Source organism: Aulonocara sp. 'chitande type north' Nkhata Bay, linkage group LG10, assembly GCF_057382095.1.
Source record: "Aulonocara sp. 'chitande type north' Nkhata Bay isolate Kocher_YH1m ecotype deep benthic linkage group LG10, A_spYH_male_GT1.1, whole genome shotgun sequence".
NCBI lineage: Eukaryota > Metazoa > Chordata > Actinopteri > Cichliformes > Cichlidae > Aulonocara > Aulonocara sp. 'chitande type north' Nkhata Bay.
This window is the reverse complement of record NC_141353.1, coordinates 18,723,609-18,740,354: the sequence shown is the minus strand read 5'-3', so window position 1 is coordinate 18,740,354 and position 16,746 is coordinate 18,723,609. Positions and strand designations below refer to the sequence as shown.

At 40.9% G+C, this 16,746-nt stretch overlaps 1 protein-coding gene across 7 annotated transcripts in view; it reads left to right on the top strand.

The window, feature by feature from the left end:
- The window catches only part of synj1 (synaptojanin 1), a 26,107-nt gene extending 9,361 nt beyond the window's left edge, over nucleotides 1–16,746 (top strand). For 2 of the 7 annotated variants that reach the window (XM_086308827.1, XM_086308828.1), the window contains 26 exons: nucleotides 19–194; nucleotides 630–711; nucleotides 794–946; nucleotides 2,096–2,261; nucleotides 2,582–2,605; nucleotides 3,116–3,307; nucleotides 3,667–3,751; nucleotides 4,100–4,240; nucleotides 4,327–4,519; nucleotides 4,602–4,760; nucleotides 5,132–5,288; nucleotides 5,439–5,565; nucleotides 5,733–5,945; nucleotides 6,030–6,108; nucleotides 6,274–6,439; nucleotides 6,557–6,739; nucleotides 7,198–7,326; nucleotides 7,517–7,555; nucleotides 7,773–7,811; nucleotides 8,027–8,065; nucleotides 9,582–9,629; nucleotides 10,303–10,341; nucleotides 11,002–11,054; nucleotides 11,160–11,349; nucleotides 11,814–12,142; nucleotides 13,150–16,746. In XM_086308827.1, the coding sequence (XP_086164953.1) occupies nucleotides 19–194; nucleotides 630–711; nucleotides 794–946; nucleotides 2,096–2,261; nucleotides 2,582–2,605; nucleotides 3,116–3,307; nucleotides 3,667–3,751; nucleotides 4,100–4,240; nucleotides 4,327–4,519; nucleotides 4,602–4,760; nucleotides 5,132–5,288; nucleotides 5,439–5,565; nucleotides 5,733–5,945; nucleotides 6,030–6,108; nucleotides 6,274–6,439; nucleotides 6,557–6,739; nucleotides 7,198–7,326; nucleotides 7,517–7,555; nucleotides 7,773–7,811; nucleotides 8,027–8,065; nucleotides 9,582–9,629; nucleotides 10,303–10,341; nucleotides 11,002–11,054; nucleotides 11,160–11,349; nucleotides 11,814–12,142; nucleotides 13,150–14,148 (4,200 nt within the window). In that variant the 3' untranslated portion in view covers nucleotides 14,149–16,746. The remainder of the gene's footprint in view (nucleotides 1–18; nucleotides 195–629; nucleotides 712–793; nucleotides 947–2,095; nucleotides 2,262–2,581; nucleotides 2,606–3,115; nucleotides 3,308–3,666; nucleotides 3,752–4,099; nucleotides 4,241–4,326; nucleotides 4,520–4,601; nucleotides 4,761–5,131; nucleotides 5,289–5,438; nucleotides 5,566–5,732; nucleotides 5,946–6,029; nucleotides 6,109–6,273; nucleotides 6,440–6,556; nucleotides 6,740–7,197; nucleotides 7,327–7,516; nucleotides 7,556–7,772; nucleotides 7,812–8,026; nucleotides 8,066–9,581; nucleotides 9,630–10,302; nucleotides 10,342–11,001; nucleotides 11,055–11,159; nucleotides 11,350–11,813; nucleotides 12,143–13,149) is intronic. The other 5 variants (XM_086308832.1, XM_086308833.1, XM_086308829.1 and 2 more) reach the window with 4 other exon arrangements.

The window sequence follows — 16,746 nt, the reverse complement described above, 5'->3', positions numbered from 1 at the left end:
CCTGTCTCACCATTTTAGAGTCACCTGAAAGCATCAGAACATGCTTCAGCAGTGAAAATGGTGAACTTTGACTACCATCAGAATGTGAAAGGTGGAAAGGCAGACAAACTTCACAGTGTCCTCAAGCCCCAGCTCAACAAATTCATAGAAGAGTGTGGTTTCTTCTACTATTCTGGAGAAACTGGGATATTAAGGTGAGAAATTGGTGCTTGCATGCCTGCGTACCCGACCTCTTACCCCATGAGCGATCTGTAATCTACTGTATAACATTGAAGTGGATAAGTGGAAGAGGATGGATTTAAAAAAAAATAAATTTCTTGTTACTGTTAAAACACAGAATCACTTTTATTTATGCAAAAAATCAAACCCAAAACATTCCGTTGTACCTTTTAATTTTTTTTTTGTTTTTTTTAGTTGCATCTGATTATTATTTGAGTTGAAGCTTCTGTTCATGATATGTTCACAAGTCATGCAGCAATTTTAGCACTATGTAAACTAATAAGTTAAATGCCTTTAATGATACCCTGTGTAGACAGGTGTTTTATTATGCCATTGTCACCAGTGAAAGTTTTAAGTGTACATGATGGGAGGAAAAAAAGCTGCAATAACTCTTTATTGTGTGGTTTTAGGACTCAGGGAGGGACTATGAGGACCAACTGCCTGGATTGTTTGGATAGAACCAACAGTGTCCAAGCTTTTTTTGCTCTCGAGGTAAGAGTACTGCTGAGCTTGTCTGCTCCTGTAGTCTTTAAAGAGGATTTTAGTTTGACCCCTGTCACCCTCCTTTCCTCAGATGCTGCCTAAGCAGTTGGAACAAATGGGTTTGACAGAGAAACCACAGCTGGTGGCCAGGTTTCAAGAGGTTTTTAGGACCATGTGGTCCGCTAATGGTGACTCCGTCAGTAAGATCTATGCAGGCACCGGGGCCCTGGATGGCAAGGCCAAGGTACAGACTTTTACTGCAGTAAAAATGCACACGATACGCAGGTTAGCAGTAATTCACAATTGAAGCACTTCAAATAATTTTTCAATTTCCCTGCCAGCAGCCAGATTATGGCCTACCTGATAAAGCACAGCATATTCCAGCAATCTTTAATTGTTGCTTCTGGATAGATGATGATGATGATGATGATTATGATGATTATTATTATTATTTTTATTACTACTACTACTACTACATAGGTCACAACTTTTAATATTTAAAGCGTGTGACCTTTTTAAATATTAAAAATCTACATTTGATATGTCTGAACTGCAGTCATGTTACTGGATAGACATGCACCGAACCAAAGATGGGTTTATTCTAGTATATAAACAGAGGGGGAAGCATAAAAAGCTGTAATTAAAAATAGGAACGATCCAATTTTAAAATGTTAGTTTTAACTTGGATATTAAAGCATAAATTACAGTTTATAATACAAGTATGGACTTAGTAAGTAATATAAATAATGGGCATGTAGTACCTGCAGTGACAGTTCTGCATGGACAGCTGATCTTCTGTGTGTAGAACTGTGTGCTTCTGTTTCTTAACTCTTGTGTGCTGTCTCTTTCGGCTGTCCTCTGGACCTCTCTACCTGTGTGGTAAGTTAACAAGATAGTTGATGTTTTGTTTTGAGCCGTCGTGGTGAATTATTGATTTCCATGTCTGGGTCAAATGAGGATGGTGATGATGATTGAGGGTTAGTTCAGACCTCTGTTTATTTCTTTGTTGTATTGCCATTGAGGGTTCCCTGTCCTAGAAAAACCTGCTGTGGACACTCCATGGAGATCTCATCACTGATTTACATAAATATGAAAAGAAAAAAATGAATGATCATCGGGCACTGTCTGATATCTTCTTGGAACCTGAAGGAATCAGTCTAGATTATCAGTGTCTGTAAATCAAACGGTCTTGCGCATCAGTCAGTGACATTTTAAAGTTCTTCTGTCACAATCTGTATTCATTTGATCTCTCTGAAGTGGTCCTCTTTTGTTCTCTCCGTTGCTGGAACGGAAAGTACAGGCTCTTCACACCAAATGAGAGCATTGTTAAAAATTAAGGTGGCTTTATGTAATTGTTTTTTGCACTGTGTGTGAATACCTGTCGTTATTGTAGGCGGGGAAGCTGAAAGATGGAGCTCGTTCTGTGACTCGGACCATCCAGAACAACTTCTTTGACAGTTCAAAGCAGGAGGCTATAGACATCCTGAGGCTAGGCTCCACACTCAACAGTGATTTGGCAGACAAAGCTCGGGCTTTGCTCACCACTTCCAGTCTTTATGGTAAATGCTGGGGGGGGGGTTCATTGGATTAGTGGATGTATCTTGCCTAAAATTTGGGGTGAATAGTTACATTTTAATGTTCATAATATAATTTTATTTATCTGCCATCAAGAGAAAATTATTTGCTTAGATATGTTTTCTGTATGCTCCTGTATGTTATAGCCCTGTTAGCCAAAAGCTACTGTGTCACTAAAGTGGGAAGCTTAATATTAACGTTCTTCCGGCCTGACTGACTGCTTTGCCGGTATTAACTGTTACAGCGCTGGTTAACCCACACTTCTTTCCCTTCTCTCCCTCTCTGCTTTCGCACACAATTGTAGTCACTGAACCTGTCTTACAATCAGGTATAGTAACTGGCAGACTGCTACCAGTGGATGGATCTTTTTCTACCCTGTCATAACCTCGTCCTATAATTTGTTTTACTTTTTATTTTTCATTTGTTTGAAAACCAGTGTTGGTAGTGGTTTAATTGACTATCTGTTGCATATCATCAGGCTTCTTAAACTGTAATTTTTAAAAAAGATGTTTTTAATTTTGCATTGAAATGTAACACGCCTTTAAGTGGAATTTTACAGACAGCAGTGAACCATTACCAAGGTTGATTATGTGAACCTTTTGTTGTATTTCAGCACAAGCTCTGATTTGCATCCTTTTCTCCCATGCCCCATGTTTTATGACATTGTTGTGGTTTTCATTCATAGTATATGAATACCACCTTTCCATTGGTTTTGTTGCTTTTGGTTAGCGTTTCCCATTCTAGTTTTGTTACCCTGAGTGCAGCCGTCCATATATACATAAACTTACTAAACTAACTGTAGAATTACATTTTAATTCAAATCCTTTCCCTTCTGCAGCATCTCCAAGAGTATTGTTGGGAATGTGTCAGAACTACCATAAATACACAAGGCCCAAGCAGATTCGTGTTTGCATCGGTACCTGGAATGTCAATGGGGGTAAACAGTTTCGAAGCATTGCTTTCCGCAACCAGACACTCAACGACTGGCTGCTGGATGCTCCAAAGAATGCAGGACATCCTGAGTTCCAGGGTATGTCAGTGTTTTGGACTTTTTGTATATATAATCTACAGATATATATTTATATATCTTTTGATTTATTGGGTAAGAGAAATATTTGGGTGGGGTTTTTTTTTTTTTTGTTTGTTTGTTTGTTTTCTGACAGTTTGCACATTTTTTCCCTTAGATGGGAAGAATTCTCATGTCTATACTAAATATGAAAAGTTACTGCTTATATAAGTTCACGAAACTGAGATACCAATTGGAATGGCAAAATAAGTTTGATGTCACATCTAAATCTGATCATTTAACGTTTAGAAAGTACAATAAATTGTAATTAATGCTTCTAGAAAAGGTGGATTGTTATGAATACATTTTTGTCCTTTTTACAGACAGCAGAACAAACCCCATAGATATCTTTGCCATCGGTTTCGAGGAAATGGTTGAACTGAATGCGGGAAACATTGTCAGTGCCAGGTATGTGTGCAAGATCGTGATCTAAGATTAAAGAACTTTGTCTCGTAGTTATTACAACAACACTAGAGCTTCTTTTTTTTCCTTTAAAAAACTGAAGATAAGAAATATAAGCTTCAACGATACACTGATTGCTTTAAAAGTGAAAAATAAAGTAGAAAAAAAAGTTGTTTCCAGCAATGGCTGCGGATTTACAGTTTTGAGTTTGCTAAAACTTGCTCAGGTCATTAGACAATGCCAGAACTATGACATGAACTGCTTTGAGGGTTTTCTAACAGTTAGACAGTTAACATGATAATTTGGTTAACTTTATCATCTGCACTGTAATGCCTCATTTTGTTCCTGTCTCAGTACTACCAACCAGAAGCTGTGGGCTGCTGAGCTCCAAAAAAATATCTCACGGGACCACAAGTATGTGCTGCTTGCCTCAGAGCAGCTGGTGGGAGTGTGTCTTTTTGTTTTCATCCGCCCACAGCATGCACCATTTATCAGGTATAAGCTGCACAGAAACCACATTAGTAGTTATATAATTAGGGGTGTATGGTAGTAGATGTAATCTGATATTCGTTGTGTTCCAGGGATGTAGCTGTTGATACTGTAAAAACTGGAATGGGTGGCGCCACAGGTAATAAAGGAGGTGTGGCAATCCGCCTGTTGTTCCATACCACCAGCATCTGCTTCGTCTGCTCCCACTTTGCTGCCGGCCAATCACAGGTCAAAGAGAGGAATGACGACTACAATGAGATCACACGCAGACTCAGTTTCCCCATGGTAATAACCATAACATTATTAAGTCAAAAAAACACCCTGTTGTCTAAGTTAAATGCTTAATAACAGAAATCTTACCCTCCAGGGCCGTCTGCTGTATTCACATGATTATGTGTTCTGGTGTGGAGACTTTAACTATCGTATAAGTCTGCCTAATGAGGAAGTAAAAGATCTCATCAAGCAGCAGAACTGGGATGCCTTGACAGCAGGGGACCAGTTGTTGGACCAGAAGAATGCCGGTTTGGTAAAGCCTACAGCACACATGCATAATTATGCAGATGTTATACTTTACGCATCCATGTTTGAGTGTCTGCTAATTTGTGGGACTGAGCCTGGACATCTGCTAACAATGTGATGATACCAGCAGAGCAGTATTTTTCACTGTTTCAATATATATTGCAATATGTCAGATTTACATAAATAATTTATGTTGTGATTTTTATGATATCAAACTTTTGGTTTGTAAAAAAAAAAATAAAAAATTGAGTGTTCTGTGTTGTAATGTTAATTATATGAAATGACTGTATAGTATGGTCTCTTACTTCATGTAAATGTACTTTGGATTACAAAAAAGATCCTGTGATGAAGATATTAATCTAAAAATGTCTTCCACAGGTCTTTCGAGGTTTTATTGAGGGAAAATTAGATTTTGCCCCCACCTATAAGTATGACCTCTTCTCAGAAGACTATGACACCAGTGAGAAGTGCCGCACGCCCGCCTGGACTGACCGTATACTTTGGAAGAGGAGAAAGTGGAACTTTGACAAAACAGGTTAGATGCAAAGTCAGTGTGTATAACCTATCTAAACCATATTATTTTTCCCTTTTATTACAGATCTCTAAAGCAACACAGGAAAAATAGAAATAGGAGCTCAGGATATGCTTGCATTGATATATATTTGTGTTTGTGTATTTTTTACAGCCCAGGAGATGAATATAGTAGCAGCAGCTTCTTCATCTAGAGATAGTGATGATGATGTAGAACAAACCTGGAGCCCTGGCACTTTAAAGTACTATGGAAGGGCTGAGCTGAAGACCTCAGACCACAGGTAACTCACAGCATGCATAGAAGTGTGAAGGTTTAGATTAAACTTTGTAAAGTTAAACTATCTCATCACATAGATTAGAAACAGAGGTGGTTAAAATGTGGCATTTTTTTGTAAATCAAGTGCCGCTATCATTGGAGTGACCTGCGTTCCCTTGTATCTATCTGTAGGCCTGTGGTGGCAGTGATAGATGTGGACATCCTAGAAGTGGACCCAGAGGCTCGGCATCAGGTCTACAAGGATGTCATTGCCCGGCAGGGGCCTCCAGATGGGACCATTCTGGTGTCACTCTGCTCCTCCGGGCCTGACGACTACTTTGATGATGCACTCATAGACGAGCTGCTGGAAAAGTTTGCTAATTTTGGAGAAGTTATCCTCATTAGGTGAGCCTGATATCTTAATACAAAGAGGCAGGCATATCACCTTCAGATGGTTAGTGTGTATTGACAGTGGCCTTGTTTGGACAGGTTCGTTGAGGAGAAGATGTGGGTGACTTTCTTGGAAGGGTACTCTGCTCTAGCTGCTCTGTCTCTCAGTGCTTCCACTGTAAGTCTTCACGAGTATAAAATTATTCCAAAGCTAAAAGACAAAACATTTAAAATCACTATTAAACTCTCATATAAATGTCTATCAACCCTTTTTTGTCGGTGGCGTATGTGGTAACTACTCTCTTTATTCTGCCTTGCCTGTATCACCTGGTTTACATTTAAGGTCCTTGGCAAGGTGATCGATATCCGTCTGAAGAGTCCAGGCTGGATCAAGAGTCTGGAGGAAGAGATGAGTGTGGAGAGGATCTGTGGAAGCATTCCCACATCTGCCAGCTCCACCCTGCTTGCTGAAGATACAGACGTGGGTGATGATGATTACGACATGGAAGGTGAAGAATGGCTGCCAAGCAATCCCAGTCCTTACCCTGAAAAATGTGCACTATAAATGATGGCTGTAGGGCACTGTTTCCAGTTATTAATTCATGCCCTCTTGTGTCCCGTACCAGGTGATGTGGACGAGGAGGTTGAGGAGATCCTTCCTCAGCACCTGCAGCCTGGAGCAGGGACTGGCCCTGGATCTTCCCCTCTCCCTTCTCCCAGAAGTAGCCCCTGTCCCTCCCCCACCCATGGAGAACCTGCTGCACCCAGCAGACCTGGCCGTGGAGCACAGCCCTCCCGACCATCGCAAGGTAAATACGGCACTTAGTAAAGAAGTGCTTTCATGGCGGTCTGTGTCTGCTGGAATGTAAACTGTAATTTTGTTGTTTGTAATGTGTGGGAGTAGATTGAAGTCCATTGTAACTGAGGAAGGAATATCAGGGAATGTTATACGTGATGATGTAATTTATGTTTAGTGTTGGCAGATGATGTGTATATTACAGTAAACTACTTGTTTTCTTTTTGAGAGATGTTTAAGTGACATTTTTAACATAATCTTTTCTTAAGTCCAAACTAAACAGATGCTTTGTTAGATCAAGAAATTGTATAAAAACCGTTGGGGAAAATGTGCATGTTTTCACAATGTCTCTAAACTGGGCAGGAATACATTTTCTCGACCCATTTGGAAATGTGGAAAAATGTCACTTAATCTACTTACTTTTTTAAAATAAATAAATTTACCTCTTACATATATATCTTTTCCTCACAGGGCCTCCTGTTGACTTCCAGCCTGGTGCCCCCACAGCTCAAGGCCTGGAGCCCAAACGTCCACCTCCTCCTCGCCCCAACGCCCCCCCTGCCAGACCAGCACCTCCACAACGCCCACCACCACCTTCAGGTAGAGTAAATTCTGGAGTCATGCATACATTTCATTGAAGCCTGATTTTTAAGAACAGATAAGCAGGCAACCTTAGAGAAAATAGATGTCACTTTTAAGTGGAAGTTTGTAGATTTGATTTTTCTGGCTGGTATTGCATTGTGGAGTTTAACATTTTCACTTTCTCCCACGCTTTGCCTTATTTCTGAAGGAGGCATGAGCCCTCTGCCAGTTAGAAGGCACTCTGGAGGTAAAGTGATTGCTGTGCAGTTAAATGCTTAGGTTGCTTAAGCATTCCATGCAGTAGGCACTGTTTTATATGCCAGCTATACATCGATAAGCAGCTAAAAATTAACATTAATTAGAAGTTTGGATATATTTTTTTAAATTATTCTGCCTGGTTTTGTGACATATAGGCAGATAATAACATTTTCACCTTTTTTCCATGCTTTGCCTGATATCTGAAGGAGGCATGAGCCCTCTGCCAGATAGAAGGAGCTCTGGAGGTAAAGTGATTGCTATGTAGTTAAATGCTTACATTACGTAAGCGTTTGCTTTTAGCAAGTGCTGTTTTCCATTAGAGCTATGCGGAGAAAATTTGTTAAATAAATCTTTAATTTGAATTTGGATTTGTAGTTTAATTTTTTTCCCCGGTATTGTATGGCATGTAGGCAGATGCTAACATTTTCACTTTCCCGCATGCTTTGCCTTATTTCTAAAGGAGGCGTGAGCCCTGAGCCAATTAGAAGGCACTCTGGAGGTAAAGTGATTGCTGTGCAGTTGATGTGTGTAAGCACTGGATGTAGCAGATGCTGTTTTTCATTTGAATTGCACGCAGACAGGAGCAATGAATCGGTGCTGATTTGGGAACATTTAGTCTGTGTGTGTGCTGTAAAACAAGAATATGCTATGAGATTTCAGATTAATGTAAATATTGAATATTGTCATCATTTTGCTTCTAGAGTTTAATTACAAACAAGCTTTGTAGGAATAACATATTACAAAAAGCTTATTAATAATTACTGGCCATACATGCTCAGCTGTCATAGAGATGCTCTTGAGCAAATAACACCAGATATATAACTTAACATTATATAGTCTGAATTTTTTTTAATTTTGCTAACTGAGAGCTGCTCAGACTTAAATGCATTTTTTTTTAAATTGGCTTATAGTTAAGTTTAATTTACACACAATATTTTTCTCCCAAATGTATGTTTTTTTTTGCTGAAACACTAATGCAACATATACCTGAACCTTAATGAATGCACACACATCTGGATGGACTGTGGATTTAGCTGGAGCTTTTCAGCTGGGGTGTCATGAAAACTTGAAATGAGATATTTGGATCTGTTTGGTTTACAGGGAGCAGCTACAAAATTAACTGTGTTTATGAAGTTTGTCAGTTGAAATGTGCTGAAGACCACTTAGGTCAAGTTTAAATGTGCATCCTCCCAGTACTCTCCATAGTGTGTGTGTGTGTGTGTGTGTGTGTGTGTGTGTGTGTGTGTGTGTGTGTGTGTGTGTGTGTGTGTGTGTGTGTGTGTGTGTGTGTGTGTGTGTGTGTTTTTTTTATTGGTTTGTTCTTTGTAGTTGATACAAATCAGGGATGTCAAGCTCATTTTACATTGCAGTCCACATACAACCTATTTAGATCCGATATGGGTCAGACCGGTGAAACCAGTGATTTATGTCAGCATAAAGAAGTTTTATTTTCAACATTTTGTCTCAGTTTTGCTGCGTTATAATGAAATGCTGGTGTGGTAAGTGAAAGAAATCTGTCCGTATGAATCTTTGGGCGTAAATTCTGAAAAGTAAATGTGTAACATTACTAATTATAATTTATTATGTTGATGTGTTGTGAATGGCCATGGTGGCGGTCTTCATCAGTAAGAAAAGCAGTGAAACTTTTTAAAACGTGGTTAAAAGATAAAAATGTATGACGTCCTTCACAGGTTAGAGTCTTGGCAGGCCAGTTATGGCCCCAAGACCTTATGTTTGATACCCCTGATATAAATTCTTATATAGTCATTAGTGTCTCCCCCTCTGTACTCCCTCTGTGAGTCCTGCAGTATTCTTAGTGTTTTAGACATTGGTTACTCTTTCTTGTATTTATTCGATTTCTGAGTAGTATGTAATATACATATATATACATAGTAGACATTGTCATGATGTTTCAACAACACCAAAACTTAGTAATTTTGGTTTTAATAAATTGGTTATCATGTGTCCTTCTGTGCTTTATTTTCAAAACATCGTTTTCCCTCTTTGACTTTAAGACTGTGTCCAGTTTCCCAAACCACGGCTTGGTAGGAGGGCCAGTCAAGGTAACCAGAGAGGAGTTGTTTTTAGATCCCTGTATTTTTGCGCCCGGTCATCAATGTGAATTAGACTTTTTTATGACATTGATGATTTACAGATGTTTTACTCTGAGTCTTCTTTTTAATCTTGTGTGTGCGTGTTTGAGAAAGAGAGATGTGTTGCAGGTTAGGTTATATTTCTTCCTTCCCATTTAATATTCACTGGCAGTACACGACATCCACCAGAGGTCATTGGGTTCTAGAAATATATTTTACAACTGTATAAAAAGTTGGACAATGAAAATAAATCAGGGGTCATGAGTTCCATACTTTGTTAAAAACCATTTGCACATACTGATGAAAAGGATACCTGACAAGTGTGTCTTTTGTCATTACGGACTAAACGAGTAGTTGTCTGATTGTTGTCGTCAAACCTGGGGAGATGATGTGAGTTGAAGGGAAATCTCTTGGTCTTTGAGGTGGTCTTTAATTCAGTTTGGCTAATCCCTTTTGATTAGTTGGAGGTGGCAGGTGGGTGTTCACAGCATCACATGCTTCACTGCACTGCTGCATTATTGCCAGCATATGCTTTTGCTACTGCTTTTTATACCGTACTATCCTTGGGGGCACGTATATCCCATCAGTACTATTCCAGTTTGTGTATAACAAAATGTGGTTTGGTTTCCTTTGTGCTGCAAAGGACAAAAAAGCCCTGCTCTTCCTCGGCCAGATGCTGCAGGTGAGTGCCTGATAGCATGCAAAGCTTCACTGAGCATCCATATACTATTAAAGACAAGGGAGCTTATCTTTGTGTTGTGTTTTACTTGGGTATGTGTTAATACCCTGATACAAAATACGCCTGTCCTGGGCTGGAGGATAGGGTTTGGATTAATAGCCTATTGGTGACCTGACTCATTTGTATGGTGACTCTGGTTAGCTAAATCTCTCTGTTACATTAAGGGTGCGTGTGGTTGGCAGGGGTGACTGTATAGTTAACGGAGTTAGTTAGACAGAGACAGACATCCAAGTGGCGTGAGAAAATGTTTGCAGGCTCTGAGAGGAGCTCAAGAAGAGAATAGTGAAAGATGAGGAGTATGCTTTCTCTGTGGTAAGCAGTTGGCTCACAGAACAAGGCCTGCCTCTCTCCCAGACCTCCTGCAGCTCAGGAATGACTGAGTCATCATTAATTATGAAGTCAGCCACAGGGAATTTGGTCTGTCATAGGTTCAGGTCAGTTTGCAGTCTGTTCGAATGATATTTAGTGCCGCTTTAAAATTTTCTTTAACTTGAACTTATTAATCTTAAAAGTCCCTGTTCTGTGAATCTCAACCTACAGGGCACACCCTGCATGGTCAGTATTGTTTGGAACAAATTATCTTACAGTTTGTTTGTCTCTCAGGTCGAGGGCAGACAGCAGCAGGAGCACCTGGACCAGGAGGTGCTTCCAGACCAGTGAGTTTAATACTTAAGATTTATCATCATTCTTTCTTTTTTTCTTCTTTTTTAAATTTTGCCCACCTCCTAATTTCTATTCACTTTTCTTTCTTCACCCTTCAGAATATCCCTCCTCGAGCTGGGGTAATCAGTGTGACACCTCAGTCTCGCCCACCACCTCCATCTCACCCTGGAGCACCAAGGCCCATTCCAGAGGTGCATCCCGGGGCCCCTCACCCTATTTCAGATACCCACCCTGGAGCCCCACGACCTGTGCCCAGTGCCCAGACCAAACCAGCTGACCTGCCTCTGGGTAAAGAAATACGTTTTCATAGAGGTTAATGAATTGTATTATCGATAGTGGGGCATTGCTGAGATATTCCAATGTGAAAACTGTCGCCAAAATCGTTCTTCAAACTAAAACAGCTTCTGGTGTGTTTAATAAATTGCCATTTTGATTAAAGAACAAGATGAATTGGTGAAATCCACCTACCACTGTTTGTTTCTGTAAGGATCAAAAGTCTTAGAGGGGCAGGTTCCTTTTGCGAGCCAGTCAGGACATGTTAGGCTCAAAGGAAGGACAGCTAAAAGAGACGGGAGCTAAAACAGCCCATCTCAGACAGAGGCTACATTTAGAGGGGTTCAAATGGCCAGTTAATTTAATTATACACAGAAAAAAATAAACCTGGAAATTTGATTAATAAGTCTTTTGTTGTCACACAGCAACTTTAACCCTTAACTGTTTTCTGTTTCCTCACTCTTGCCTCACTTCTTCAGGTCCTCAACCCTCAGGAGCACCTCCTGCAGCTCCACCTGCAGTGAAGCCCCAGGTTTCATCACCCATGCAGCCTCCCATGCAGCCTCAGCCAGCTGCCCCTCCAGCTCAGTCTCAGCTTCCACCTCCAATGCAGCCCACACTTCCAGCTCCTCTCCAGCCACAGCCAGCGCCAGCCCCTAAAGCAGCAGGTCCTTCTGCTGCACCTGCTGCTGCCGCCCCCGCCGGGCCTCAGCCGAGTTTAGCCTCTCCTAAACCCCCACCACGTTCCCGCTCCTCTCATGCTCTGCCGCCTGACGCTGCCAAGTCTGAGACTGCCCCAGCTGCACAGGTAGTTGCCAACTTTCTTTTCATTTAATTATTGGAAGTAGTGAACACACACTTATTTAATTAGTACAGTGAGATTATTTTTCCAGATTGCTGTTTGGGTTCGCTTTGACAGATTTTGAACTCCGGTTAATTAAATAAGATGTTGTACACCTACTTATGAAACTGCTGTGGGTTAAAGACTACAAAAATAGAAAAAGATCTTTTTCTGCTTCCTTTTCTGTCAGATGAGCTGAGTGTTCTTTGTCTTTCTTTCTGCTTTACTCTTTCTGATACATTTGTCTCTTTTTCACAAGCTGGAGAAGCCCTCAGGGTGAAAGGTACTTGATATTAAACCACCTTTTTGTCTCATCCTCCATAGCACAGTCCTGATGTTAAAACCTTTCATACATTAAACCCAGTAACTTCCCTTTTTCTTATTTTGTAATCGATTTTATCTTTAATGCCAAACCTGAATGTTTTGCTCTCCTATAAGGCCTTGCATATTTTTTGTGTTTGTGTGTTAGGCTCATAAAGCGGAGCGTCATTTGTTTTTACTTCTTTTGTCCGTCAACATATCAAACCATAAAAGATTTGAGAAGGATGGGAAAATAAGAAAAACAGATGAAAATGTGATGCTTGCTGTTATCCATTTCCTGTCACTTGTCCTTTCATATGGGTTCACTGTGCTGCAGATGTTGAGTGAGCTCATATCCAATGACATCAGAATTTATTTTGACATTTCCTTTGATTTGTTTTATTTTAACCATTTTTTGTAGTCGTGCGTGCGTGCGTGTCACACCATTTATGGGTGGGGAAACAAGTTGGAGGGGGAAAAAAAGCTTTGGCAATGTTGTGTTATGAATGTCATTCAAGTCAAGTTTGTTTACAAGGAATAACCAAGGGGTCAACATTTGTTTCAAAATATATGGTTCATTTGATAGTTAAGTACTCCAGTCATAATTGTGCGTGGTTCATATCTTCACAGTGCATTTGTTGTTGAAGCATTTTCTTTGTTTTGTCCTTTCTTAGACAAACGGACTGAATGGGATTCAAGGAGAAGCACAATGGAAGCCCGACCCCTTTGACACACTTACATCTGATTTCTTGCCCTCCTCATCCTCTTGGCACACCACCCAGTCACTGACCAGAGGATCCTCCCGGCGTACGCCAACTGTCTTTTCCTCCACCACTCTCCCATCATCCTTCTCCCACCAGTCCTCCACTCTAGCAGATTTGCAAGCCTTTGATTCATCCTCCTCTTCTTCACTCTCCACCCCGTCACCATTTGCCTCGACGCTGCTCCCTCCTCCTCCGGTCCCGTCTCGCAGTCGCTCTCAGGAGACGCTACGCGCCTCCCCCAACCCTTTCTCAGCTGACCCACTTCCTGCCCGACCCAGCAGCACCAACCCCTTCACTGGCCCACTGGTGCAGCAGCAGCAGCGGCGCCCGCTCACACCTGACTTCACTTTTCAGCTTTCGCCTCCAACAGCAAACCTTCAGAGAACTGTGTCTCTTACTCCACCACTGATACCCACCCCAGCTCAAACAGGAGCTCCTGCAGCTGTACCCACCACCCAACTCCAAAAGACCATGTCTCTGTTTGGACCATCATCCAGTCTTAATCCTGCTCCTGCTTCTTTACTCCCTCTTGCCCTTAACCCATCTCCTCCTCCCACTTTACCCATGGTGGCACCCTCATCTCTTCCACCTGCCGTTGCGCCTCGACACCAGCCACCTGGCCCAGTAGCAAAGCAAGCTAAGCAATGGGTCACTTTCGATGATGATTTTCAACCTCCAAGCAAAACTTCACAAAACCCAGTCTTTCCTTCCAGTTCCCTCGCGCCCCAAACTCAGATGCAGCCTTCCAGCTCTGTGTTTAATTTAGAACCAGAGTGGTTATCTTCCATGCCTGCAGCAATCCCGACCCTCTCTCCTCCCATCCCAAATAGAACTGCAACCAGTAACCCAAAGCTCCCAGAGGGACCCACTGACAACGGCTTATTCCCCAGGGATTCAATGGAAAGATAGAATCACAGTTCATATGTAAAGGGCATATCCAGATATGTATAGATCTATGATAAATGTGTATATGTGTGTATGTACAAAAGAGACAGTATTTAAGAAGTATAGACCAATTCCCTTCTGAATTACAGGAAAGGCTTTGTATCTCAAGCAGTACGATGAGAAGAGTATGAGCCCAAAAGTGTGTTGTTGACTTTACGTTCCCGGATATTAACACTTATTTTACTAAGAATCATTCTGACCGTTATTTTTTATTCATGGCAGCAAACATGTGCCTGTGTCTACAGTATGTTAATCAAAGTATATCTATACGCACAAATCATTTGTGTATTCACTTGTGCAATATCAAAATATTCCTTGGCCGTGCACCACGCTGCACTTGCCTGCGAAGTTTTACCTAAATCTGTGTAACTTTTAAAATTGCACACCACGGTTCATATCCTTCATTTTGAATGAGCTCCTCGCCGGAGTTGATGCTAATCTACTTTTCACAGTATCGTCACAGAAGGTTATGCACTGCAGGTTTACATTTGCCCCGATGTTTGCTGCTGTCCGCAGCAGTTTTCTTTGATTTGCAAATATAGTTAATTGTACGTTTTATTTCTGTTCTTTTGTATGTGAGATAAAAAATTATAGCATTACATGGTATGCTTGCTTTTATCATGAATGTACTTTATTTTGCACTGGAGGTTGTCATCACCTCCTTGCTAAAGCCACAGTGTGGAAAAAGACAGCACAGGTCAGTTAATGTGACTGCTCACCCAGGGAGCCATGCTCTTTAATATCATCTCATCCAGCGGATAGAAATGCATTTTGTTTTCTCTCTGTTCATTCAGGTTTCTTACGCTTAGCTGAACATATTCTGTAGCCCTCTATCAAAACCTATACATAGAAGTTATGTATAAATGTGTGTTTCCAGTATGGAAAATAATTGGGGGGGGGGGGGTGTGTGTGTGTGTGTTGACCAGTGTCAGTGGTTTGCATAGAGTAACTGAAATGCACTGCGTGTGCACTCCTGGCTGTTGAGCCTGAAGACTGAGTGAGCATAAGAGGGCTTTTTTTTTTTTTTTTTTGTTATTTTGATCCTTCTTGATTCATCCAAAGCATCACACTAAACTATTAAAGAATGTGGTGTGTGTGTGTGTGTTACAGTACAAAGAGGATGTGATCTGTGTTCATGGCAGCAAGCACATGCCATGCATCAACAAGAGGGCACTTTTTTTCCCCACTTTAGTCTTTGTTTAAAATGCTTCTTATTTCTAATAGAACTTATTCTGAATAATCGTAATGTTACTGTGGTGAGAAGTGATGTGTTTGAAGTGCATAATCGTCTCTTATCGTGTTTGACAGTGTTTGTATTTGGATGTGAGTGCGTGTACAGACTTAAGAGTGGAATACCGGAGCTTTTCCCTTTTGAGTATAAGCGGTGTATTTCCTTACAGGCTCTGCACTAACAGCTACTGTATTCACTTTTTCCTGGCTGCAGCTATGTATGTATTCCCTCAGCCTGCCAGAGGCTACACCCAGGCTGTTACGCAGCAATGTTGACAATACAAGACAGGACTGTTTCGTTGGGGGGGGGTCTCATGCCACTCTCCATCTAAATAAGAATGCCTCTGTACAATTGAGTACTCTGAGTACCATCTTGACTGACTTCATTAGACTGAACTACACACTCTGCTCAGACCCAGATGCGTCAGCAGAACACATTTCCAGTGTGGCCCACATTCCAGACAGAAGTTTGATTTGAGTGTTGGGTGTCAAAATCTCAGCTTTTTCTGATCCACATGTGATATCTATCCCTTGGTTGTTTGAGGGTGTTTTATGACTGAGCCTCACTGATATCGTAACCATTCTTCAGGTGTGTGTGTGTGTGTGTGTGTGTGTGTGTTGTCAGAGGTGATGTGTCAGTATTTTGTCCTGTACTACCTACTTCACTTTTTCACTGCTGTTAGTCAGCGTTAACGTTGACGGTGATGATAAGCAATAGATTTGCAGAAGGATGAGCAACAGGTACCATGCCTCGACACATGCCATTTCCCCCAGCCTTCAGGAATTATGTTATTTGAAAAGCATTACAGTGGTTCATGAAAGATGAACATCAGATTTAAGAACGCGCCACCTAACTAATGCTTCTGCTTTCTGTTTAAACACTTGTAAAATACGCAAAGATAATCTTCATTCACTGCAATGAAGGCAGTAGCTCTCTATGTAAGCAAGTGTATCGGCTGCCTCTGCTTACATGTAAGTGTCATCTCTAAAATGCATCTGTGTTATTCAAAGTGTGCAGTAGATACTGTATCTGCATTAACAGTAGGTGACTAGCCAGCGCTTTGTGTCATGTCACAGTTCGAGATGACATTTTATAGGAAATAAAATGCTCCTTTTGTGAGGTTGGTGTCCCTTTTTATGGCTATAATCCATAGTAACTAAGAGTCTGTGTTGTGGAACATATTCTGTATGTATTAAAGTGAAAACCTAGAGCTGTAATTCACATTAAGATCCAATGTTCCATAATTTATGTGCACAGCAGACAGCACATTTATGTATGAAGCAGTTTATGTTGTATGTATGCAAAAAATAAATAAATGTATGTTGACATGA